Source organism: Myripristis murdjan, chromosome 18 (genome assembly GCF_902150065.1).
Source record: "Myripristis murdjan chromosome 18, fMyrMur1.1, whole genome shotgun sequence".
Taxonomy (NCBI): Eukaryota; Metazoa; Chordata; class Actinopteri; order Holocentriformes; family Holocentridae; genus Myripristis; species Myripristis murdjan.
In genome coordinates this window covers 13,031,584-13,056,370 of record NC_043997.1, presented here as the reverse complement: position 1 = coordinate 13,056,370, position 24,787 = coordinate 13,031,584, and the positions used below count along the sequence as shown (strand labels likewise).

At 41.3% G+C, this 24,787-nt stretch overlaps 2 protein-coding genes and 1 long non-coding RNA gene across 3 annotated transcripts; 1 reads left to right on the top strand and 2 right to left on the bottom strand.

The window, feature by feature from the left end:
* Window positions 1-11,022: 11,022 nt before the first annotated feature.
* LOC115376074 (uncharacterized) lies at window positions 11,023-11,710 on the bottom strand. Its single transcript, XR_003929770.1, has 4 exons — window positions 11,681-11,710; window positions 11,421-11,552; window positions 11,194-11,322; window positions 11,023-11,051 (listed from the first exon to the last, which is right to left on the bottom strand). It is a non-coding gene; the product is annotated as an uncharacterized LOC115376074 (long non-coding RNA).
* A 1,528-nt stretch (window positions 11,711-13,238) lies between these two features.
* On the bottom strand, window positions 13,239-15,056 carry LOC115376237 (ubiquitin carboxyl-terminal hydrolase 38). Its single transcript, XM_030075730.1, has 6 exons — window positions 14,999-15,056; window positions 14,328-14,424; window positions 14,083-14,222; window positions 13,898-13,968; window positions 13,389-13,461; window positions 13,239-13,297 (listed from the first exon to the last, which is right to left on the bottom strand). The coding sequence occupies exons 1-6, from the start codon at window positions 15,054-15,056 to the stop codon at window positions 13,239-13,241; spliced, it is 498 nt and encodes a 165-aa protein (XP_029931590.1).
* Window positions 15,057-19,088: 4,032 nt separating this feature from the next.
* On the top strand, window positions 19,089-20,661 carry LOC115376072 (putative E3 ubiquitin-protein ligase ARI6). The gene is made up of 4 exons (XM_030075540.1): window positions 19,089-19,274; window positions 19,408-19,508; window positions 19,675-19,848; window positions 19,998-20,661. Exons 1-4 carry the CDS (start codon window positions 19,184-19,186, stop codon window positions 20,451-20,453), a joined length of 822 nt encoding a protein of 273 aa, XP_029931400.1. The 5' UTR covers window positions 19,089-19,183; the 3' UTR covers window positions 20,454-20,661.
* The last annotated feature ends 4,126 nt before the right edge of the window (window positions 20,662-24,787 follow it).

Genomic DNA, 24,787 nt, shown 5'->3' with positions numbered 1-24,787 from the left:
GCTTCCAGGACCTTCTTGTATTCGTGAGCTTTCTGTCTTTCTTTCTTTCTTTCTTTCGAGGAAGTCCTACTTCCCATGCGCGAAAAATCACCAAATTTTGCACAAAGGTCCAGTCCCATGCCAGATTTCCTCAGCTGCAAACACAAGCCAATAGTCCTGATGGTGGTGCAACAGCAAGCCTCTAAATTTCAAAACTTTGAAAATTTATAATAAATCAATCATAGGCTATGTGCTACAGCTTTGCGACTTTCATCAATACGTAGCCCCAATTAAGTTGTGTAGGGTTGTTGTCGTTGCTTAGGCGGGGAGTCGAACCTGAGTCTCAGGCAGAGACACTGACCACTGTGTCATTGAAGCTTCTGTGGCTCAAATGAAAAATGAGGCTCTATAAATCAAACAGCATGCACGAGAGAATGAGAGAACTGTTTTTTCCTCAATGACAGTAAGTCCGAGCGGAAATAAAAGGTATCATGAGAAAGATAAGGCTTTGGGCTTTCAAACTGTAGAAAAAATTATTTTCTAACTCCCCAAAATGTATGTGTTTTTGCGAGTTGAAAAAGTGTGTGTTTCTCCTTCTCTCCCCAGATTTTGAGTTCCAGATATAGCTAATGGGAGTCTATGGGGGCTGGTACTCCAGCCTCGATAAGTGTCACCGTTTAAAAAGTTTAAACTTTGCTTTTGTATTTACATTTTCACTACTTTACCACTACCACCACTACTTTACCAGAAAATTTTGCATGTAGAGTGAAAATAGTGGCAATTTTAAAACAAGATTTTTTAGGTGATTTTCCAGGGCTGCTCCACTCTAGCCATCAGGTCTCTCACTCTAGCTCACGCAATACACGGCCAAAGAATGACTGAGCTGTGAGGCTTTGAAAGTGCATGGGTGTTGGCTGGTTCCCTATTATTTTTCAATGAAGATGAAAATCGCAATTTTAAACGTAAATTACGAAAAATCGCAATGCCGGATCAGTTTGAAAATTGTCACACCGCTTCTACTTGATAAGACGCATTTGTATTTGGTGCGTGGACGCAGGTCAAAAGCTCTGTTTCCACTAAATATGGACGTTATATAGACATTCATATCTCAACGTCTATCCTCGACTAGTTCTGGTCGTCTGTCGACGTCCAGAATAGGGCCAGGCTGAACAACATCACTCATGTCATGTTTCAACTAAATATGGACGTTATATAGACGTTCATATTATGGCCTTGACGGACTGACGTGATATCTACTTCTTTTGGACGTCCATGGACGTTGCTTGCTCAGTGGGTATAGTCAATACTTTCACTTTCGTCTAAAAAAAAATAATTAAATAAATAAATAAATAATCGGCTATATAGCCTAATATACAAAGACATGTAAAACAAATAAATAAACAATATTTGCTTAATTATTTATAGCCCATACCATAGCTTATACAAACACACACACACACACACACACACACATAAATCATTATAATGACCATCATCATCATCATCATCATCATTGGCTTTAATGCTTTTAGACTATTACAGTCAACATCGACTGAAAAAGAAAGAGAAATTGTGCCATGTCATTGTGTGTTATGCCCATGTAATTATAGTTATATGCATTATTTCAAATCTAGTTTAATGCTGTTTGATTGTACGTATGATTGTAAGTGTGTTTGTTTTTTATGAGCTGCTAGACACTTGGATTTCCCTTCGGCAGTGAATAAAGTTATATCTATCTATGTGCAGAAAAACAAAATACAAGTGAAAGAATGCATGTGGGTGAAAAACAAACTGCGTAGAGCGAACACTTCCTCATGTCATGTTCCGCTGGCCTTAAAAATATAAATATATATATATAATGTGAAAGTGATGAAGTGGATGTGGACTGCCTGTGTCTAACATCTGTTAACATCTGTTTCAGGCAATAAATACAACATTTAGGGTAGCCTATTTATGTATTGAGTAATTTTGTCTTTATTGCCTGAAGAGCCACAGACAGTCCACACCCACTTCATCAGTTACAAATTTTAAATAGCCTACTTTTAAAATTTCTGCGTCACAATATGCCTTTTTAACATGTACACTGATAGAGGACTTTTTTTCATAACAGGCTTCATCCCTCGGAAACCACCTGATATTCACTCAGGATTTGACTTCTGGCCAGAACAACATTGTTACACACACAGGCTCCTCCTACTGTCCTGTTTGTCTGACTGAAAAAAACAAGATATATGAATCCCTTTGTGTTATTTTTGTTTAATAAATATGAGACTAGGCTATAGCATGGAGAAATGGGGCATTGGGGATACATGCGTCCAACAATCCTTTGGAAAGAAATCTGTTTTCATATTTGCAACAATAAACTGCTCTCCTTCAAATCACCAGAGCTATAAACCCCACTTTTGACCTGTAATTCATGTGACTTCTTGTAATTGGTGGAGAAACTGAAAGCATAAACACAGACGGGGCAGGACTAGATCCGATGACACATCCTCGCCTTTATCAGAGCGACTTGGTTCTCCCGTGCAGAAAATAAGGCAGAAGTTCAGAGGCAGAGAGGCAGTCTGACCGGACCCAGAGACACCACGCTGAGGTTTGTCAACAGACCGGACGATTTAGATCCGCTGCGTAAGAACACTTCTTGTACTTTATTACAAAGTCATGTTTGCTCGTTATAGGTAATGCATGTAAAGTTACTGATAATTGTAACAGCGATGAAACTCCGTTGCCTGTGTGACTGTGGTGTTGTGTTTGATGCGCATCTTGTTCAGCCCCAGAGGAGGGAGACAGGTGCCTCCGAGCGGAGATGTCCTGCGGCCATGCTGTCACCCCGCAGTCTCTCACTGACAATGAGGGCTGCGTCAACCACGACCTTGAAATTCTCAAGAACTGCGAGACCACCACCCTTCCTCAGGTGCAGGGGGTCAAGAATTGCCCCTCCATCCGGGCCTGTCCCACCTGCGGGATGAGAGTGGCGCATGACAGGTCGGGCTGCAAGTACATCATCTGTCCCCGCTGTCAGATTAAGTTCTGCTTTGTGTGTCTGAAGCTCACTCCTGAGTGTCGGAAGACAAGCTCCTATTTCATACCCTGCAGTGATGGTGTGGCTCCCAGACAAACCTCCGTACCTGTATGGCACAGAAAATAAGAGGAGACCACCTTCACACACATCACCCTTAGTGTCTTTTTGTCAGACTCAAATCTTTCCTGTTGAATTTTCTTCTGTTCGTTTCAGTTACTGTTTTCAATGTACTTGCATGATGTGTTGAAAGTTATATACTACTTTTGCATTTACCTCTGATAAAAGTTTAACCTGTTCTTATCTGTACTGAATAAAGTTCACCGTTAAAAGAATGCAGAATGAATATTTGCTGTTTCCATCAGCTGTTTCTGTAGGAGTTGTTTAATTGCTCAAAGACAACTGAATTGATCAATCCATTTTTCTACAATAAAGACGAGAGTATGCCTAGCAATAATTTGGCATCAAAACTACTGGGTAGCCATATTGCAAGGTGTTTATAATGACCGTGGCATTTCCTCAGTGGTTGATCGTTGTGGTAACGCTAACATCACCCAGCAGGGAGGCCTAGGCTTGTACAGCGCTGAAATCAGCCTGAACCTGTTGCTGAGCAGAGTGTGTGCGTAAGACAGAGAGAAAGAGAGTGTGCGTGTGAGAAAGAAAAACCCCAGTAGTAATTTTGAATTTTGTTCTTTTAATTGGCTTCACAGTTTTCCCCAACCACTGGTATAATGCGTGGAATAAAATGATTCAGATACAGAGAGAACATGAAAAATCTAAACCTAAGAGGCTTTGGAAGATTTACAGTGTATTTTCTATATTATTGTAGGAAATTGCTTCTGCATAGGCACACCAGTTAAAGTATGATGACCAGAGGACAGACAGTCAATGGTTTATTATCTTTATGATAAACTTCCAATTCTCCAAAGGAGTTGCACTTCCACTTCCATCCAAATAGTTGACTGACACAGATGACTGAAGTGCTTAAAGACAAAAAAAAAAAAAAAAAAAAAACAGTAAAAAAGTACTCTTCATAAAACTTAGCCAAATCAAATAACTAACACACCACTAAACAAAGACACAGCTATAAGAACAACAAATCTGTAAGTCACTCCAATAATGCAGCTGAGATCTGTAGCAGGACATGCAGATCAGCATGTGGCCTGGAGGGTTGAGGCCAACTGCTGCCTCCACCAGGACTGGGAAGGAAGTGAGGTTCTCAATACTGTGCTGTATTATACACTCCTGATCAAACTTTTAAGACCAGTTGAAAAATTGCAAGAATTTACATTTTGCACTGTTGGATCTTAAGAAGGTTCTAAGTAGAGCTTCAAAATGCAAAAAGAAGAAATGGAAGTGAGACAAAAAAAAAAAAAAAAATGGAGTTAGCAATTTATTGCAAACAACCATTAAACTGAAATAGGCTGTTCATCGGCTGATCAAAAGTTTAAGACCATATCTAAGAAAAAAAAAACAACCCTAAAATAGAAATAAAAATAAAAAAAAAAAAGGACTCGGTAATGAGTAGCTACGCCATTCTTGTTAATCACCTCAAAAATTCGTTTCGGCATGCTTGATACTAGTGTTTCCAGGAGGCTAGTGGGAATGTTGCTCCAAGTGGTGAAGATGGCTTCACGGAGGGCATCCACTGTCTGGAACTGGTGTCCATTTTTGTAAACTTCCCTTGCCATCCAACCCCAAATGTTCTCAGTTGGATTTAGATCAGGGGAACACGCAGGATGGTTCAAAAGAGTGATGTTATTTCTCTGGAAGAAGTCCTTTGTCAGGCGGGCATTGTGAACTGCAGCGTTGTCCTGTTGATAAACCCAGTCATCACCACACAGACGATGGCCTTCAGTCATGAGGGATGCCCCCTGCAACATCTCCACATAGCCAGCTGCCGTTTGACGCCTCTGCACAACCTGAAGCTCCATTGTTCCATTGAAGGAAAAAACCCTCAGATCATGATAGCGCCCCCTCCACTGTGCCGTGTAGAAAACATCTCAGGTGGGATCTCCTTGTCATGCCAGTAACGTTGGAAGCCATCAGGATCGTCAAGGTTAAATTTTTTCTCATCAGAGAATAAAACTGTCTTCCACCTTTCAATGTCACATGTTTGGTGCTCTCGTGCAAACTCCAAACAGGCAATTTGAAGGAGACGAGGCCTTTGAAGACGTTTTTTATTCTTAAAACCCTTCTCTCGCAGATGCCGTTTGATGGTTATGGGACTGCAGTTGGCACCAGTGACAAGCTTAATTTGGGCCGAGGATCGTCCCGTCTTGAGGGACAGCCAATTGGATCCTCCGGCTCAGGGCTGGTGAAATTTTTTTGGGTCTACCACTTGACTTTTTTGTTCCATAACCCTCAGGATCTTTTAAGAAGTTTAAAATGACTGTCTTACTGCATCCAACCTCAGCAGCAATGGCACACTGTGAGGGCCTTGTTGTTGGGCCTTGCTTATGCAGCTCAACAATCCGACCGCGTTCAAAGAGAGAAAGCTTTTTTGCCTTTGCCATCAGGAGGTCATGGCAGTGTGGATACCTGACAGAAAATGACACTGAATCAACATTTTTGCGAAGATTTGAGCTTTTAACTGTAACAGTGCAAAATGTAAATTCTTGCAATTTTTCAACTGGTCTTAAAAGTTTGATCAGGAGTGTATTTGAATCAGACAGTAATTTAATGTGTAATTTGACAAGCATTTGACAATACAATCAGCTGCTGGGTCTCTCCTGAGTTTTGCTCGGGTTATGGGGTAGCCTGCAGTCTGCATTGTTTCATTGGATGAGACAAACGGCACCCAATAATGATGAAGCAGCTCCTGTTGCGTGTATCTCAACCATGTGAATGACTGACTTGTTCAGTACTCCATACCAGGGCAGCCGTTTTGAGTCATCCTCCAGACTCTGTAGACCAGCCATAAATCATCCTCATCCTTCCCTACACACAGAGAGAAAGAGATTTATCAAATCTAATAACCACAAGGTAGCCTAGTGTAACAAAAACATCCGCCATGTTGTAACAATTCTTCAGCATTGCTATCAGCAATCTATCACTTCAGTTTTAAGTTAAATGAATTCATCATTTGTAATCATGTCTCCAGCTCCGTTCGGTTCAGCTGATTGACACTGTGGTGGTCTGCTGTCATTCTGATGCCAACCTTGTCTGTGGAAATATATGGCGCGTTTCCACTAGCACGACACAGCTCGACTCTACTCGGTTTGAGAGCTTTTCCATTACGAGGTAGTACCTGGTAGCAGGTCCCATTTTAGGACCTACTTGGTCGGGGTTCCAAGTGAGCTGAGTCGAGCCGAAAATGTGACGTAAACAGAGTGAAGGCCACTGACTGGACAGGGAGTGATGAGAGCGACTCCTTCACGAAAACCAAACCCGGCATTTTTAAAAGAAAACGGCAACAGCGACCATGTGCATTGATTATCGCTGAAGTTGGCAAAGTTGGAAAATGGCAAGCAAACCGGTACCGTGGTCAAATGAAGAGGTGGAGACTTTTCTGTGCTTGGTGGCGGCTCAAAGAATCCAGAGGGAGCTGGACGGTGGACTGCCTTGCTATGACGATTCCACCCACAGCGAGGTGCTACTCAATTGTAATGGAATATGACCAAAACCGAGGCAAGCCGAGTAGAGCCGAGTAGGTGCTAGTGGAAAAGCGGCAATAGTTTCTCTTCATACACTTCACTCCAGTCTGTACTATAATATTATGACACTGTTATAGTTGTAAAGTTAAAGTCAAGAGGTGACAGCCTGTATATGTTAACTTTAACCCATGGGCTTACTGGGTTTCAAAAACAATTAATACCAATTCAACATTAACACAATAGCCAAGAGTTCTTTTTTCCTTCTCTGGAATGCAGTTTGCAGGAGGAAACACACAACAGCTCTCAATTTGACTATCATGCCACCATTATCAGCCTATTTAGTTTATATGTGGCCTGCACTCTTATGGACCTGGATGCCTCAGCTTACCAAGGCTCCGGGTGATCTTTCTCTTCAGCTGACTAACTGTCATGTTCTGCAACTCCTCCTCGGTGTCGCACAGGTCGATGGTCTGCTTCTCCCCAAAGTTAAACACCGTGATCCGGCACGCTTTACTCATGTTGACACGGCTGGTGTGGCAGAGACAGGCGGAGGCCGAGACCCGCGGGAAAACCTCCAGGTGGTCCCACTAGGAAAAGTTGGACTTTAAAAAGAAACAAACAATTTTAATTTTAGTTACTACCAGTTTATGCCTAACTATAACCTTAACCATATTCTTAACTTAACCTTAAACCCAGCATTGATCCTAACCTCGACCAGTAGGCCAAAATAATTGCTCGCCATCCTAGGAAAAAAAATGTGCTACAGGTGAATAAGGAGAGGGGGTGACCCAGGACATAGTCTATTACACGCAAGATGTTTCACTTTGGGGTTTAGATGAACTTTCAAACGGAATACTTTTGTTTTCTTATTGGGATCAGGGTCATGATCAGGGTGGGTGTGCAGCATCAGTACAACATGGCATCACTGCTAAGTTCAGCCAAGGTGCATCTACAGTCTATGTAAGGAGCTGTGCCACCTACAAGGATATGGGAGTCATAATGTCAGTAATGACTTACGACCTCATGATCTTTGGATATAATTCACTAAGGATGGGAAAACAAAATCGATTCACTTAAGTATTGTAAATCATTTTTGTATAGTTTTTTTTTTTTTTTTTTTTTTTTAAATTACTGAATCGATTTAAAGTAAAGAAACTGCACCAAAGTTAGGCTAAATTTTGGAGCGGGAAAATCTTGTATGACCATTTTCAAAGGGCTCCCTTGACCTCAAGATATCTGAGTGAAAATGAAAAGTCACAGATCTTCCCTTAGCAGACCTCGTATTAATCCCATGCAGTTTGGGGCAAAAAAAAAAAAAAAAAAAAAAAAAAAACATACAGTTCTTTGCATGCAGTACAAATGTATTATTTTCACCTGCTCTGAAATGGTGTATTTGTGCATCCTGGGACCTAAACAGTGTTGAAGTTGCTGAGACTCTTGTGGATTCAATGAGCCACATTTGATTCATGTGTGATGATGTTAGCCCTTATAGCAGCCATTTCATTGTAGTCAGACCATTTTTTTTTAAACTTGACATCACTGAATAGCCTCATGAAACTTTACATCCACAAACTAGAGAATAATTACAAAAACAACAAACCCAATAAACCATAATGTCGAATTGCAGTACATATCAAATCTGCACCTGAGTATCGAGACAGCATTGAATTGGAAGACAAGCATGTCTTCCCAGCCCTGTGGTTCACTGAAGCAGCATGGAGACAAGCAGCCCCCCTCACCTGTGAGCTGCTGTGCCTGACAGCCACGGCGCTGACCAACAGGAGCCGGTCACTGTGTCTGTGTCCCAGGACGGCCCTGCTGGCAGGACCCCTGCCCTCCAGCACTGTTGGCAGCCATGTTTCGCTCTGGTGACTTAACTGCTGCTACGGAAAGCGCCAGCGGACAAACAACGTGAATCTTGGCTTCTTCTTCTTCCTTTTGTTTTATGGCGGTTGGTAAACCACCTTAGTGCATTACTGCCACTTACTGGATCATAACAGTTCCATGTTGCAAACAGTATTCCCCCAACGTGCTCCCTTTCACAGCACTGTCTGCTTTACAACCCAGACCCAACTGTCTGAGTTGATGCAAATCTTGAATCCAAACGAGAATTGACTCCTCTCTCTTTATCAACATACTAGCATCACCTGACATACTTGACTTCTTCTCCCTTCATTTCCTCTTTCTGCCTAACTTATCATTAATCATACAGGCTACACAACATTTTTCTTTATGCTACAAGAATGCCCTGTTTACTTTTTTTTTTGTAGTAAGAAGTGACAATGCATTTTATGTTGCTGATTTTATTTTAACAATGCTAGTATTATTATTACTATTTTGATCCAAAGCACATTGTACTGGCTGGTTCGTGCTGTATATAGTTCACAACACTGGAATATTGGAAAGACCCAATGAGTCTGGCTTATTTGATCAAAGTTCACACTGTAGAAAAAAAAACAAACAAACAAAAAAAAAAAAACACATCAATGATATATGCAAGAATTTCTATCTAGCATTTGATTTAATATTAGCTGGCATATATTAGCTGGTGTGCAATCAGGTTACAGTATACATTTGTTCATTTTCAATAAAGGCACAGATGCAGGCCTATTAATTTTTAGCACAATGCACATTTGAGTTACTTATCACTACATAAAAGTAGTAATACTTAGTTTATCATGTTGTTACAGTTAGAAAATAATTTACATTAAGTTACATTTAGGCACTGTCTATTACTGACTGATGCAATACATCTGTAGGCTTGGCTCTAAACCTCTGGTCTTTTTTTTAAGGAAATACCTGTGATACACATGGGGTGATTAAAGTTGTCTTAGGGTTAGGGTTACAAAAAAAAAAAAAAAAAAAAACAGCATGGTGGATTATTTGAAATGAAACAAAAAGCATCTGCAGTGACAACCACCGTAGCTCAACAGACAAAAAAAGAAGTGGCACGGACAAAAACTCAAACTTCAGCATAAAATTCAAGAAAAAGACATCACAGTACTGTTCACACAGATTCTACGTGATCTCTGGGAAGTGCAGGGGAAAACACTACTGTCCTAGACCAAGACTGTTTATTTTCATCTATTCATAATCTGAAGTACGCTCTGCATTTCTCTTCTGGCCTTTTAGAAACTACAATTATCTTCACTTCTGTTCAGTTGCTTCTTTGCCTTTCCTGGTCTTCTACATGGCACAGTCTCACCCTGCTACCTCTGTCTTTCACCCTGTGCAGCTGTGATTTTACCTTCATGATTTCCACCACCGTGTGCTAAATTTTCCCTTTTGGGCTCTTGGGGTCAGTTTGATTTGTAGTGGTGTTCCTAAAATATTATGGTGTGTCTGCCTTTGGTGCATCTTCTCCTTTTACATTTTCTGCATCATTGCCTTCCTGCATCTTGTCCAAGATAAAGAGTTTTTTTTCTGGATTGTAATGCAATTGTGAGACTTTTCTTCTGTGTGTTCTTGTCTGAATAGCTACACCATCCTGGGTTATTGTTTCTTCTTCCACTATGTAAACGTCATAACGTCTTTGACCGTGCGTCGATTCTGTATGCTCCTGAGCATCCTGTGGTCTCGTCTGTCTCCCGTCATCCACACCTTGCTCCTCTGTCAGTCCACTCCTTCCTGCTTCTCTAAGACCGCAGTCCTCCTTTCCCTGTACTTCACCTGTACTTTGAACATCATCATCTCCTGTCTTTTGCTGCTTATCTCCATTAACATCCATTATTTTCTGGTTCTCTTCACCCTGTTTGTCCACGCCAACATCTTTAACATCATCGGGCCTTGCACACAAGTCAAGGATTTCCTGTCCGCCCTCCTGATCTTCAGGTACTATGTTCTGTCTAACATCACCTACTTCTCCACTGTCCTGAAGCCCTACATCCGAGCTTTTATTATGGGAATCCCCACCCCTGTCTTGGTCATGTTGTATCAAGTTGTTTCCTCGTCTTTGTGTGACACTCTCCACTTCTCCGTCATCTGTCTCTTCTGTACCACGTTCATGTATTCCAGCTGAAACAGATTCAAAAAAATCATTGTCCTTTTCTGCCTCATCACCTCTCTCTCTCTTTATCTTCTTGAAAGGACCACACCATTGCTCACTGGTTTCAGGTTGCGGGCGTTTAGAGAGAGGCTTTTGTCTGATTTCTTGAGCTGAAGTACCTGTGGCAGGCTCTGCAAATGTGAAGCAGAACAGCAACAGAAATTAAATGGAGCCAAGATTTTGAACCATGTCCATCTACTGCGCGCAAATAAGCACAGTGAATGAGTCTGTCAGCTGACTTACTTTTCTTTTTCCTGTACATAAGAAGATAAGCACTGTGGGATCTGTTGGGAAAAAATATGTGAGATAGAAGTTGAGTCATTTTTCATATTCAGCAAAATGTATGGTGAGAATAAAAGACACAAACTGAAACTCACTCTGTGGTGCCATCCTGAAATGGCTGTTCATGCATCTGTCAAAGAAAAGAAGAATGTGGCATAGTTGCATGACAAATTAATGTTTGCACTCTATCACATATGTGTATGTATGTGTTAAACCACTGATGCGTTTGGAGCAATGTTCTACCACATTGGAGTAGAGGTGATTGGTCTTACCGGTGTGACACAGGTGTCATTAAATTTATACCAGCGGTCATCGTCCTGAGACTTGATTGTCGCAGTGTAGTGTCCACCTCTGAGAGTCCCAAAATGGTCCACAACTGCGTATAACTCATACATCTGATTCTGATCAGAGGCATTGGAAAACCCAAAGTCACGACAAGGCAAAAAGTGACACACATCACTGGAATTCAAAATGTGTGAGGAACAGTAAAAAAATCTACCTCTGGTATCTGCAGGGTGGGAGGAACAGTCACAGGACAGCAGATTTTGATATAATCCATGCAATTATAGTCAAACTCAAACCTCTTCAGCAGCAGCGTCAAAACCTCTGGATGTTCTTTCATCTCACATTTCTGGTTGAAACACACAGTAACAGTATGTGCTTTCTTGCCTTTCATTGCTTAACACAGTGAACTATCAGTACAACATCGTTGAGTCTCTTTATGTGAAGCAATCAGAGGCATTTTTGGTTAGAACTTACAATGGTAACATCGGTTTTGGCATCACACTCGTCACAGTACATCTGGTTTTCTCCACTCACAGTTGACGAACTGAAGAACGCCTTAATGCCATCCTCCTGAAAAATGCACCACTTGTCACTTTGTCACTCAAGTTTCACTGTCACATAGCCGAAACATGGTTATGAGGCTGCAATTTTCACTCATATGTTGCATAAACTCCTGCACAAACCTTCTTGTGGCACCAACAGCTAAATAAGTAACAATGACATGCAGGTTTAATGTACATATTTTTGTAACTTTTGGGCTCAGGGCTGTGCACTTTTACATTTTCCTACATTTCCCGTGTAGTTAACTCTCTTCACCCAATATTCCAAGCCCAAACTAGCCATAACTAACCATATGACCTTTCAAAATCATGAGTGCCATGGTCACTAATACACTACTCACAAAAAGTTAGGGATATTCGGCTTTTGGGTGAAATTTCAGGATGAATGTAAAATGCATTATAACCTTTACAGGTGAACTTAATGTGACCTTCTGTAAACTTTTGAATGCACATGTCCAACTGTTCAGTGTTTCAGTACTTTTTGCACAAGTTGCTGTTCTCTAACAAGGAGTTTAATGGCAAAATTCACATCAGGTGTTTGATGCTCCATCTCATCGAGGTCGTATCATTAGGGAACGGCTGCTGGAGACTGGGGTACCTCAAATGGAGTGGCCTGCACTTTCACAGACCTGAATCCCATAGAAAACCTATGGGATCAGCTGAGTCACCGTGTAGAGGCTCGGAGCTCTGTACCCCAGAACCTCAATGTCCTGAGGGCCGCCCTTCAAGAAGAGTGGGATGCCATGCCTCAGCAGACAATAAGTCGACTTGTGAACAGCATGAGACGTCGCTGTCAAGCTGTAATTGATGCTCAAGGGCACATGACAAGTTATTGACACTGGCATTTTTTGTTGTGGTATACCCACCACTGTTGTTGGCTTTTGTTTCAAGAAATTGTTTGAGATGAGGAAATCACTAGTGCATGCTTCTACTTAAATGCCCTACTTTCATGATATAATATCACTGTAGCGTGAACTTTTTATATTTTCCATAAATTTCACCCAAAAGCCAAATATCCCTAACTTTTTGTGAGTAGTGTATATATACAGTACAGGCCAAAAGTTTTGGACACCCCTTCTCATTCAATGCGTTTTCTTTATTTTCATGACTATTTACATTGTAGATTCTCACTGAAGGAATCAAAACTATGAATGAACACGTGGAGTTATGTAATGCAAAGCAGTAATCAGAGCAAAGGGTGGCTATTTTGAAGAAACTTGAATATAAAACATGTTTTCAGTTATTTCACCTTTTTTTGTTAAGTACATAACTCCACATGTGTTCATTCATAGTTTTGATTCCTTCAGTGAGAATCTAGAATGTAAATAGTCATGAAAATAAAGAAAACGCATTGAATGAGAAGGTGTGTCCAAACTTTTGGCCTGTACTGTATATAAAACAAAATATGGGTTTCACATATTGTTTTGGGTGGATCGCCATAAAATTTGGAAGCTGTGATACTGTCTGGCCTCTCACTGAGAAACAGTCGGACAAGTAAAACTCAAATCTGCAAGTGGCATAGAGCCTGCTGCTGCACGCACACACCAATATGTTTTGAATTGCACTTACCACACTATAGTCTTTATAAGTGAAATCCGTCAATGGAAGAGGAAGATTCCAACATGGCCCGTCTTCATCAACGGGTGTCTGACATTGGTGGCAGGTGTTTCTGTGTCTCAGCTGTCCACAGAATATCTCAAGGCACAAAAACAGAGACTGTTAAACATTTGTCGATTATAAACTTACTTTATATACTTACTTTTTATTTTTGTTGAAAAAAAAAAATACTTTAAATATTACCCTTAATTACCATAAATGAATAGTGTGTGCCATTGGTTAGTTTAGGAAAAGCTATGGCGCTGGTCAAAAAGTGGCTAGGTTCATAAACTTCTTTTAAAAAGGTGCAAAAAAGTCTCAACTCACTGTGACCCCCTGACCTTGTGATAAACAATAATAAAAATACAAGATGGTCAGCAAGATCATTTTAAAAATATTAGCAGATCTGAAGAAAATACAGCCAACTGAACTCATGAAAAAGACTAACACCCACAATGCCTTGTATGGTCTTCTAGCATTTGTCAGACCCTGATAACTTTATTTATAAGCCTCCTTGTTTATATTAAAGGACTACCTTCGATGCATCAGGGCTGGTCCGACTCAGAATCTTCTCTAAATACTCAGCAGCATCACGTTGCTCATGCACTGAGGATGGGAGAAGTAAAGAAATAAATTAATGTACGTCTTTCTAGGTTGTTTACATGTATTTGGAGGCAATATAGGCCCCTTGTGCCACATGGGCTATCTTATGTCTCCTACCGTTGTTGATGCCCAGTTCACGTGTGATTCTATTTGTGTAAGCCTTGCGTGTCTTTAATTCATCGAATAAGCGTTGAAGGTGAAAATCAAACTTCTCCACACGGTTGAGATTCTCACAGTTGTGATTCTCACAGCAGAGCCTGCACAAAGTAAATATATACCAGCCATGATGAGCCTGTGCCCTAAATTAAATAAATCCAGCATCATAATAATGAGAAAACACAGTCCACAGTAGAGTAACAGACCTCTCCACAGCCTCTCTGAAATCCTTGGTCATGAACAGCACCTGTAGCACACAGTTCAAGTAGCAGGTTGACCCTTGGTTTTGTAAGCCATGGGGTCCTGCAGAGAGGCGAGCAAGGCAGCAGTGTGAGAGTCAGTGACTGAGTGGGTCTGTGTTAGTGTGGATCATGGACAAGTACAAGTAGTTGTACTTCACTACATTATAAACCATATCCATTACAGAGAGCAGATGATTGGTGACAGATTGTAGAACGTTTCACAATAAAAGCACAGTCGGCAAAGACGAGAAGAGCAATCTGCTTCTACTTTGTTGGTTCTACTTTTTGTCACACACAAATTTCACAGTAAAAGCTGAACTATGAAAGACTGCAGATGGTCGATGCAATAATATCAGCGAGTTGGCCTGACCATGGGAGCCATGTAGACATTTGTCAGTTGAGTCTACAGGGTCCTCACGTCAATCAACCCCGGGCAGTTTAGCGGAATGCACCTTTAAAAGAATCCAGTTTGGCAAAAATCACTCCTGGCGCAGTTACTGTTTTGAAAAAGTACATTTCAAATCAGCTATTTTTTTTTTTTTTTTTTTTACTTTTACTTCAGTATATTTTTAAAGCAGTACTTCAGTAAAGTAGTTGGTAGTAGGCTACTCTCTGCACCGCTGATTACAGCTTACCTGAAGAGGAGGTGAAGCTGGACCACCAGCTCTTCTTTTCCGTGTTTCCTGAATTCATGTCAGTCTGCTTGCAGCCTGACAGCCGAGCCTACTTTTAAAAATATAGTGTGATATCGTTTAGGAGTGAACTGGACTGCAGCAATGTCACTTAGGTCAACACCGACACTGTCCTCTGCCAGATTGCAAGAGATGTGCCGGGTTATACGAAGCATGCATGTTTCCTTCAGCCGCTAGCGAGACACTGGGACAAACACCTTGACAGACAGGCTTTTCTCGCTCCCTACACACTCCCTATCTGAGTTAAAAATACATAAAACATATTAAATTACTTTCTGTTTCGCTTCAACTCACAGCTCCAATGCTGCGTTCTGGGTGGGCGGAAATATTGACATAAAAAACACCGGGAAAATAAACTTTCTATAGGCTAACACGCCGGTGAACTACGGTAGTATGATTGGAAGTTATGTCCAAACTAGATAGTGAAAGACGTTTTCGCTAACATTTTTTTAAATTTTAAAATAGAAAGAAAAGAAAAGAAAAGATATGCCATACGAGTTGGGAGATGGCGGAGCGTTCCCCCTGGTACGTGAAAGCATCATCGATAAACAGCAGCAGCAGGATGAGAAATCGAAAGCTTTATAGTTCGAGGCGCTTTTAATTAAATCAAAAATAATCTTAAAATGCCACCATAAAACCTATTATCCTAAGCTCTGCAATGAACGATATCGTTCTTGCAAGATCAGCCCTTAACCTTGCATCATGTTTCCAATGTTTCCATTTTGTCCCAGTGCTAAATTTCTGGTTTAATACTGGTAATGCTGGTGAGAATGACACAACATGATTCAAAATCAGTTTATAGCCTACATGATGTGAATGGCATCATTACTCTTCCTAATGTCCTCGTGTATCTCTTTTCTAGGCTGCATCATTTAGTTGTCAAAACCTGCTGGGTAGCCGTGTTTTCCACAGCATTGACTTTGACATGAAACAGCACGGTAAACATGGGTGTTACTAATGACATTCATTAAGTTTCTGTTCCCTGTAAGTGCAGCCTACCAGAGGCTTCACAGTGAGTCAGCATGAGCAACACCAGGAACCCACCCTGCCTTAATGTCCTCACTAACACCTGTGTTTACCCTGCTGTCGCTCTTGTTGTTAAAAGGACGTGTTTATGTTGACCCTGATGCTGCAGTGATTCATGGTGGCAAAGTTCATAAAAGCTTCCTACAGATCTAATCAAAAGTGCAAGTTTTCCTACCCACCAATTCAGGGGTGTCGTAGTGGGGGGGGGGGGGGGGGGGGGGGAGTGAGACTGATTACCCAGGGCCACAATGGGGTAAGGGGCCCTCGAAAGGCCTGAAATAAAAAGGTTTGCCTATTGGCCGGCTGATTTCTTTTCATGGGGCACAAAATCCCTGGCAGCGCCCCTGCACCAATGGCCTATACAGGTAGAAAGAGCGCAGGTAGAAGAGACACCCGACTTTTGGCCCTCCATGGCACTTTATTACTTTATTTTGTAAACATCATGAACAATTTAACAGGAGTGGAGAGGCAAAAGACATTAACAGGCATTTTAGGTCATTACAGTACACAGGGAGATAGATATTGTAGGAGGGAAGGGGGAGTAGCAGCTGGAGGAGTGGGGAGTGGTGATGGTATCTCTTCTGTCTTTCTCTGTCACAGCTTCAGTCCCCCAGGTACTCTGATCACCATGTGGATCACAGACTTGTGTTGGATCCCAAACGAGGACAGCAGCGCTGAGTCCTGCTCCAGCATCTTGTCTGTGAAGATCAGCCGCAGAGTCTGCACTGACTCCCCTGCAAAGAGAGAGAGAGACAGAGAGAGAGAGAGAGATTATTATTATTTCTCATTAATTATACCTGGTTTATTACACCGACCTCCACATTATCTCATCTCTGTGTCACAGCCATGATAAGCCCACAATAGCCTAAAAAATTCAAAATCCTTTGGGAAATCCATTGGGATATCAAGCTGCTACACAAATCAGTTACACCTGAAACTCAAATGCAGTCTTTTTCCTTCTCTAAGAAAACAGTATTTTTTCATTGTGTAAAAGTACAGTGTATGGATATTAAACATTCCTCCATTAATGTGTTTTGTGCATAGTTTGTGTGCAGTGTTTAAGGGACAAAAACCCACCAAAAGCTAGGCTACTAAACGTCATTTAAGCAATCGCTTAACATGCCCCTTTAAAATGTCCTTAATTTTTCAGTTATGTAGGCTACATATTATTAGCGACAACATCGTAGCCCACTTTCTGATCACATATCAGCTCTCCACGTGCACCGACGGAAAACTACACTTCACCTCACAAAAACAGTGAACTGTTGATTTTCAATGGGGATATTTCGAGCAACTTAAATGTTGCTCGAAATATCTCTGGACTTACATAACACTGCCTGCTGTACAAAGCCTACAACAACATTACACCAGTTTCCTGTGTCCGTCATGTTTTGAGCGGACTCTGCACATTCTTACAGATCAAATGCAGCCTTTTGGCATCAGGCCTACACTGGGGGCTCCAAGAGCGGCAGCCTAATTCTCAACATCTCACTATTTATTGATTTGCTTTGGTTTTTCGTGGGCTGTTTCACCCGCCGTGTTTACCTGCGCCGCCGGGCAGTTTCTCTGCTACTTTCTCCTTGAGCTGCAGCACCGTCATGCTCTGCATCTGCTCCTCGGTATTGCAGAGGTCGATGGTCATCTTCTCGCCCCTCAGGCCGCACACCGTCACCTGGTAAATCTTCCCCATTTTCCAGCACAAAGAGCCTGTTCACTTCTTGCCGATCCGAGTCTCTCTAACCCCCAGGAGCAGACGCCTGAGACTATAGTCAAGTCAATACTTTCACTTTCGTCTTAAAAAAAAAAAAAAAAGGATCAAATAAATAAATAAATAATCGGCTATACAATATACAAAGACGTATAAAACATATAAATAAACAATATTTGCTTAATTATTTATAACCCATACCATAACCTACACAAACACACACACACACACACACACACACACACACACAAATCATTATAATGACCATCATCATCATCATCATTGGCTTTAATGCTTTTAGACTATTTATGTCCACGTATTTATAGTTTTATGCAATTTAGTTTAATGCTATTTGATTGTACGTATGATTGTAAGTGCGTTTGTTTTTTATGAGCTGCTGGACATTTCCCTTCGGCAGTGAATAAAGTTATATCTATCTATCTATCTATGTGCAGAAAAACAAAATGCAAGTGAAAGAATGCATTTGGGAGAAAAACAAACTGCGTGATAGAGCGAACACTTCCTCAAGTCCTCTTAAATTCCGCTGTCCTTGAAAATATAAATAGCCTATTTATATAATGTGAAAGTGATGAAGTGGATGTGGACTGCCTGTCTAACATCTGTTTACATCTGTTTACATCTGTTTCCGGCAATAAAGACAACATTTAGGGTATCTATGTATTGAGTAATTTTGTCTGAAGAGCCACAGACAGTCCACACCCACTTCATCAGTTACAAATTTTAAATACTTTTAACATTTCTGCGTCACAATATGCCTTTTTAACATTGATAGGGGACTGGGGAGAAACAGCCACCGATTTCACGATTTTTAACATGTTGTGTAAGACGCGTTCTGCATATTTCTGCTGAACAGCTGCCCAGATGAATTTGCTGTGCGTTTTTTTTTTTTTTTTTCCTTCTCCATAACAGGCTTCATCCCTCGGAAACCACCTGATATTCACTCAGGATTTGGCTTCTTTCCAGAACAACATTGTTACACATACAGGCTCCTCCTACTGTCCTGTTTATCTGACTGAAAAAAGCAAGATATATGAATCCCTTTGTGTTATTTTTGTTTAATGAATATGAGACTAGAGCATGGAGAAATGGGGTATTGGGGATACATGCGCCCGAAAATCCTTTGGAAAGAAATCTGTTTTCATATTTGCAACAATAAACTGCTCTCCTTCAGATCGAAAGAGTAATAAACCACACGTTTGACCTGTAATTCATGTGACTTCTTGTAATTGGTGGAGAAACTGAAAGCATAAACACAGACAGGGCAGGACTAGATCCGATGACACATCCTCGACTTTATCGGAACGGCTTGGTTCTTCCGTGCAGAAAATAAGGCAGAAGTTCAGAGGCAGAGAGGCAGTCTGACCGGACCCAAAATGTCTACACAGCAACAGGAGGAAAAACGTTATGACCCCAAAGACACCACGCTGAAATTTGTCAACAGACCGGACGATTTAGATCCGCTGCGTAAGAACACTTCTTGTACTTTATTACAAAGTCATGTTTGCTCGTTATAGGTAATGCATGTAAAGTTATTGATAATTGTAACAGCGATGACTGTTGTGACTGTGGTGTTGTGTTTGATGCGCATCTTGTTCAGCCCCAGAGGAGGGAGACAGGTGCCTCCGAGCGGAGATGTCCTGCGGTCATGCTGTCACCCCGGAGTCTCTCACTGGCTGGTGTCGCAGTTTGCTCGATCAGGTACATTGCTTCCGTCTCGCACTGTTTACCATGCAGCTGTTGCGCAATGCATTTATTATCTGGAAAAAAACAAACAAACAAACAAAACATTTGGTGGAGCTGAACTGTGTCTTTACCTTACTTTTCAGAAATCATAATCATATCATCTTCATCTCTTTAATTCTAGGGGCAGTATAAATTTAAGTGCCCTGCCCTGGAGGCTGACACTTTACAGAAGTGCAATGAAGAGTGGTCTTATCAAGAGGTGCGTAGGCTGGCCGTGCTGACTGCTGAAGAGATGCAGCACTTTGAGGAAAACATGGCCCGCCTGGCTGCTGCAGAGTACTGTGAATTTAAAGCAGTGAGTTTCCTGGTTTTATTTTTATCTTTACAGGCAGAGTTATGCAGCTATGCAATAGTGATCAAACACACTTAACTGTGAATCACTGAGTGCATTACAAGAACTTGAAACTTTCCATTTCTGATTTCTACGAACCTCCTGTCCAACAGTGTCCTGGGTGCAAAACCTATGTGGAGAGAGAGGACCTCACCAACCTAAATGTCGAGTGCACCATCTGTGCTGCAGACAAGGGGCAGGTCTACCAGTTCTGTTGGCAGTGTCTGAAGCCGTGGAAAGGCCGGGCTCCACGCTCTGAGCGCTGTGACAACGAGGGCTGCGTCAACCACGACCTTGAAATTCTCAAGAACTGCAAGACCACCACATTTCCCGAGGTGCAGGATGTCAAGGATTGCCCCTCCATCCGGGCCTGTCCCACCTGCGGGATGAGAGTGGAGCACGACAAGTCGGGCTGCAAGAACATCATCTGTCCCCGCTGTCAGATTGAGTTCTGCTTTGTGTGTCTGAAGCTCACTCCTGAGTGTCTGGAGACAAGCTCCTATTACATACCCTGCAGTGATGGTGTGGCTCCCAGACAAACCTCCATACCCGTATGGCACAGACACTAAGACGACAGCACCTTCACACACATTACCTTTCGTTTCTCGAGTCAGACTCAAATCTTTCCTGTTGAATTTTACTGTGTAATACTCGTTTCAGACTTCGTTTCAGATACTGTTTTCAATGTACTTGCATGATGTGTTGAAAGTTATATACTACTTTTGCATTTACCTTTGCTAAAAGTTTAACCTGTTCTTATCTGTACTGAAGAATAAAGTTCACCGTTAAAAGAATGCAGAATGAGTATTTGCTGTTTCCATCAGCTGTTTCTGTAGGAGTTGTTTAATTGCTCAAAGACAACTGAATTGATCAATCCATTTTTCTACAATAAAGACGGGAGTATGCCTAGCAACCATTTTCAACAGTGTCTGAATGGCATCAAAACTACTGGGTAGCCATGTTGCAGGGTGTTTATACTGACTGTGGCATTTCCTCAGTGTTGGATTGTTGTGGTAACACTAATATCACCCAGCAGGGAGGCCTAGGCTTCCCACACACCTAATGCAGTGATGTTCAGCCAGGGAGAAGGGCTAAAAGTGTGCAAGTTCTCCCACCAACCAACCACTTCACCAGGTAGAAAGTGTGTACAGCGCTGAAATCAGCCTGAAGCCGTCGCTGAGCAGTGTGTGTGTGTGTAAGACAGCGAGAGAGAGAGAGTGTGAGAGAGAGTGTGTGAGAAAGAGAAAAACCCCAGTAGTAATTTTGAATTTTGCTCTTTTAATTGGCTTCACAGTTTTCCCCAACCACTGGTATAATGTGTGGAATAAAATGATTCAGATACAGAGAGAACATGAAAAATCTAACCTTTTGAGGCTTTGGAAGATTTACAGTGTATTTTCTATATTATTGTAGGAAATTTCTTCTGCATAGGCACACCAGTCAAAGTATGATGACCAGAGGAGTGACAGTCAGTGGTTTATTATCTTTATGATAAACTTCCAATTCTCCAAAGGAATTGCACTTCCACTTAAATAGTTGACTGACACAGATGACTGAAGTGCTTAAAGACAAAAAAAAAAAAAAAAAAAAAACATTAACTAGTAAAAAAGTACTCTTCATAAAATTTAGCCAAATCAAATAACTAACACACCACTAAACAAAGACACAGCTATAAGAACAATAAAGTTGTAAGTCTCTCCAATAATGCAGCTGAGATCTGTAGCAGGACATGCAGATCAGCATGTGGCCTGGAGGGTTGAGGCCAACTGCTGCCTCCACCAGGACTGGGAAGGAAGTGGGGTTTTCAACACTGTGCTGTATTATATTTTATTTGAATCAGACAGTAATTTAATGTGGTCCCACTAGAAAAAGTTGGACTTTAAAAAGAAACAAACAAAGAGAGAGAGTTAAAATGTGTTCACTTTAATATAAGAAATCATTAATGACAGCTTTTAGCTGCTGAAAATAGCATTAGGCTCTCTTAATACAAAAAAAAAAAAAAAAAAAAAAAAAAAATCAACATTTCTCAATTCAGTTTATTTATGATTGAGGAGGAAACAAACAAACAAACAAACAAAAAATACCCTATGTGCACACTAATCCTGACCAATTTATGCCTAACTCTAACCTCAACCTAACCCTAACCCCAATCTAAACCCTAACCTTGACTAGTGAGCCAAAATGGCACTCAAGAGACTTTTTTTATCCTAGGGGGAAAAAAGCCCCACGGAGAGGGTAACCAGAAAAGGATTCACATTGTCTATTAGAAGCAAGAAGCGCCACTTGGGGTTTTACTTTGTGAATATTTTTGTTTAAGGACACACAACATGTAAAATGTAGGCTACAACATGTGATGGGGCAAGTGTGAAAAAGGTGCACGAGAAATGAGATAATAATGAAGGGGGAAATAGCAAAATAAAAAATAAGAAAATAAGAAAAAGCCGACTTCAATTTGATATTTAAAAAATCATTTATTAACAATGAAAGCTTTTAGCTGCTGCAAACAGTGTTAGGCTCTCCTGATACAAAAAAAAAAAAAAAAAACTTCACCATTTCTCAATTCAAGTAGTCTATTGTGCACAAAACCTCCTGAAATCCATTTTCCAAATATATCCAAAGAGTGATGAGAATGTGTGTGTGTGTAAGAGAGAGAGAGACCTCACTAGTAATTTTGAATTTTGATACTGCAATTGATTTCACACTTTTTTCCTGACCACTGGTATAATGTATGGAATAAAGTGAAACAGATACAGAGAGAACATGGAAAAGCTAAACTTGCGAGGCTTTGGAAGATTTACAGGCTATTTTCTATGTTGTGCTGTGCTTGAATCAGACGGTAATTTAATTTGTAAATTGAAAAGCATTTGACAATACAGTCAGCTCCTGGGTCTCTCCTGAGTTTTGCTCAGCATATAGGGTAGCCTGCAGTCTGGAAAAGGGGAGACACGCCTGGTTGAGATCTGCACTCTGCTGAGTTTACCCTTCTGCTTGTTTCATAGGATGAGACAGTTGTCGTTCCATGCTCGTAATCCAGGTAATGGTGATGATGAAGCAGCTCCTAATCCGGATTTCTGAACCAAGTGAATGAGCGACTTGTTCTCCACTCCATACCAGGACAGCCATTTTGAGTCATCGTTCAGACACATGTCTCTGTAGACCAGCTGAAAATCATCCTCATCCCTCCCTACACACACAGAGAAAGAGATTTATCAAATCTATTAACCACAAGGTAGCTTCGAGTAACATAAACATCCGCCGTGCTGTAACAATTCCTCAGCACTGCTCCATCTAAACAGGCCTGCATCTATCACTTCAGTTTTACGTTAAATGAATTCATCATTTGTAATCATGTCTCAAGCTCCGTTCGGTTCAGCTGATTGACACTGTGGTGGTCTGCTGTCATTCTGATGCCAACCTGGTCTGTGGAAATATAGCTTCTCTTCATACACTTCACTCCAGTCTGTACTATAATATAATAATAATAATAATAATAATAATAATACATTTTATTTATGGGCACCTTTCAGGACACTCAAGGTCACCGTACAAAAGGACAATAAAAACAATCAATAAAACATAACAATCAATCAAAAACATAAAGTGCAATACATAAAACAACAGTAAAGTGCAACAGTGACATCATTCCAGTCCCAAGATTAAAGTGAGAAGGCTTGTCTGAAGAAGTGAGTTTTAAGGCGGGATTTGAAAGTAGTGACAGAGTCTGAGTGTTGTATGGCCTGTGGCAGGGAGTTCCGGAGGCGAGGGGCCGAGCGGCTGAAGGCTCTCGACCCCATGGTGGATAGGTGAGCAGGTGGGAGGGTTAATTGGATGGAGGAGGAGGACCTGAGAGTACGGGTGGGTATGTTAATGTGAAGGAGTTCAGCAAGATACTGAAGGGCGAGGTTGTTGATAGCCTTGAAGGTGAGAAGAAGGATTTTATAGGCGATGAGGTATTTGATAGGAAGCCAATGGAGCTGCTGTATTATGACACTGTTATATAGCTGTAAAGTTAGCCTGTATGTGTGAACTTTAACCCATAGGCTTTCTTGGTTTCAAACAACATGAACACTAATTAAACATTAACACAAGTGCCAAGAGTTCGTTTTTACCCCTCTGGAATGCAGTTTGCAGGAGGAAACACACAACAGCCCTCAATTTGACTATCATGCCACCATTATCAGCCTATTTATTTTATATGTGGCCTGCACTCTTATGGACCTGGATGCCTCAGCTTACCAAGGCTCCGGGTGATCTTACTCTTCAGCTGACAAACTGTCATGTTCTGCAACTCCTCCTCGGTGTCGCACAGGTCGATGGTCTGCTTCTCCCCACCGCCAAACACCGTGATCCGGCACGCTTTACCCATGTTGACACGGCCTGAGTGGCAGACAGGTGGAGGCCGAGACCCGAGCTTGAATCCTGGGAAAACCTTCAGGTGGTACCACTACAAAAAGTTTCCACTTTAAAAAGAAACAAACAAAGAGAGAGAGAGAGAGAGAGTTACAATCTGTAATTCTTAGTTCACCCGGCCTGTGGAGTCAGATTATAATCCTCCATCCATCGACCATCAAATTGCGTTTTATAACTCCGTGGACCCACCGTGACACCGCCAGGCTCTCCGGCTTGTTAAAGTAACAGTTGAAGTAACAGCCGTTCACTGGAGGGACAGTGCGGGAGGCTTTTTTTTTTTTTTTTTTTTTTTTTTTTTTTTTTTTTTTTTTACACCCTAGGATCGCGCCGTCATGACCGAATTGACTTACATTCATTCTCTACAGACTTTCCGTAATTTTAGCCACTACCAGTTTATGCCTAACTATTATCTTAACCATATTCTTAATTTAACCTTAAACCCAGCATTGATCTCGACCAGTAGGCCAAAATGATCGCTCAAACCACTTCGCCA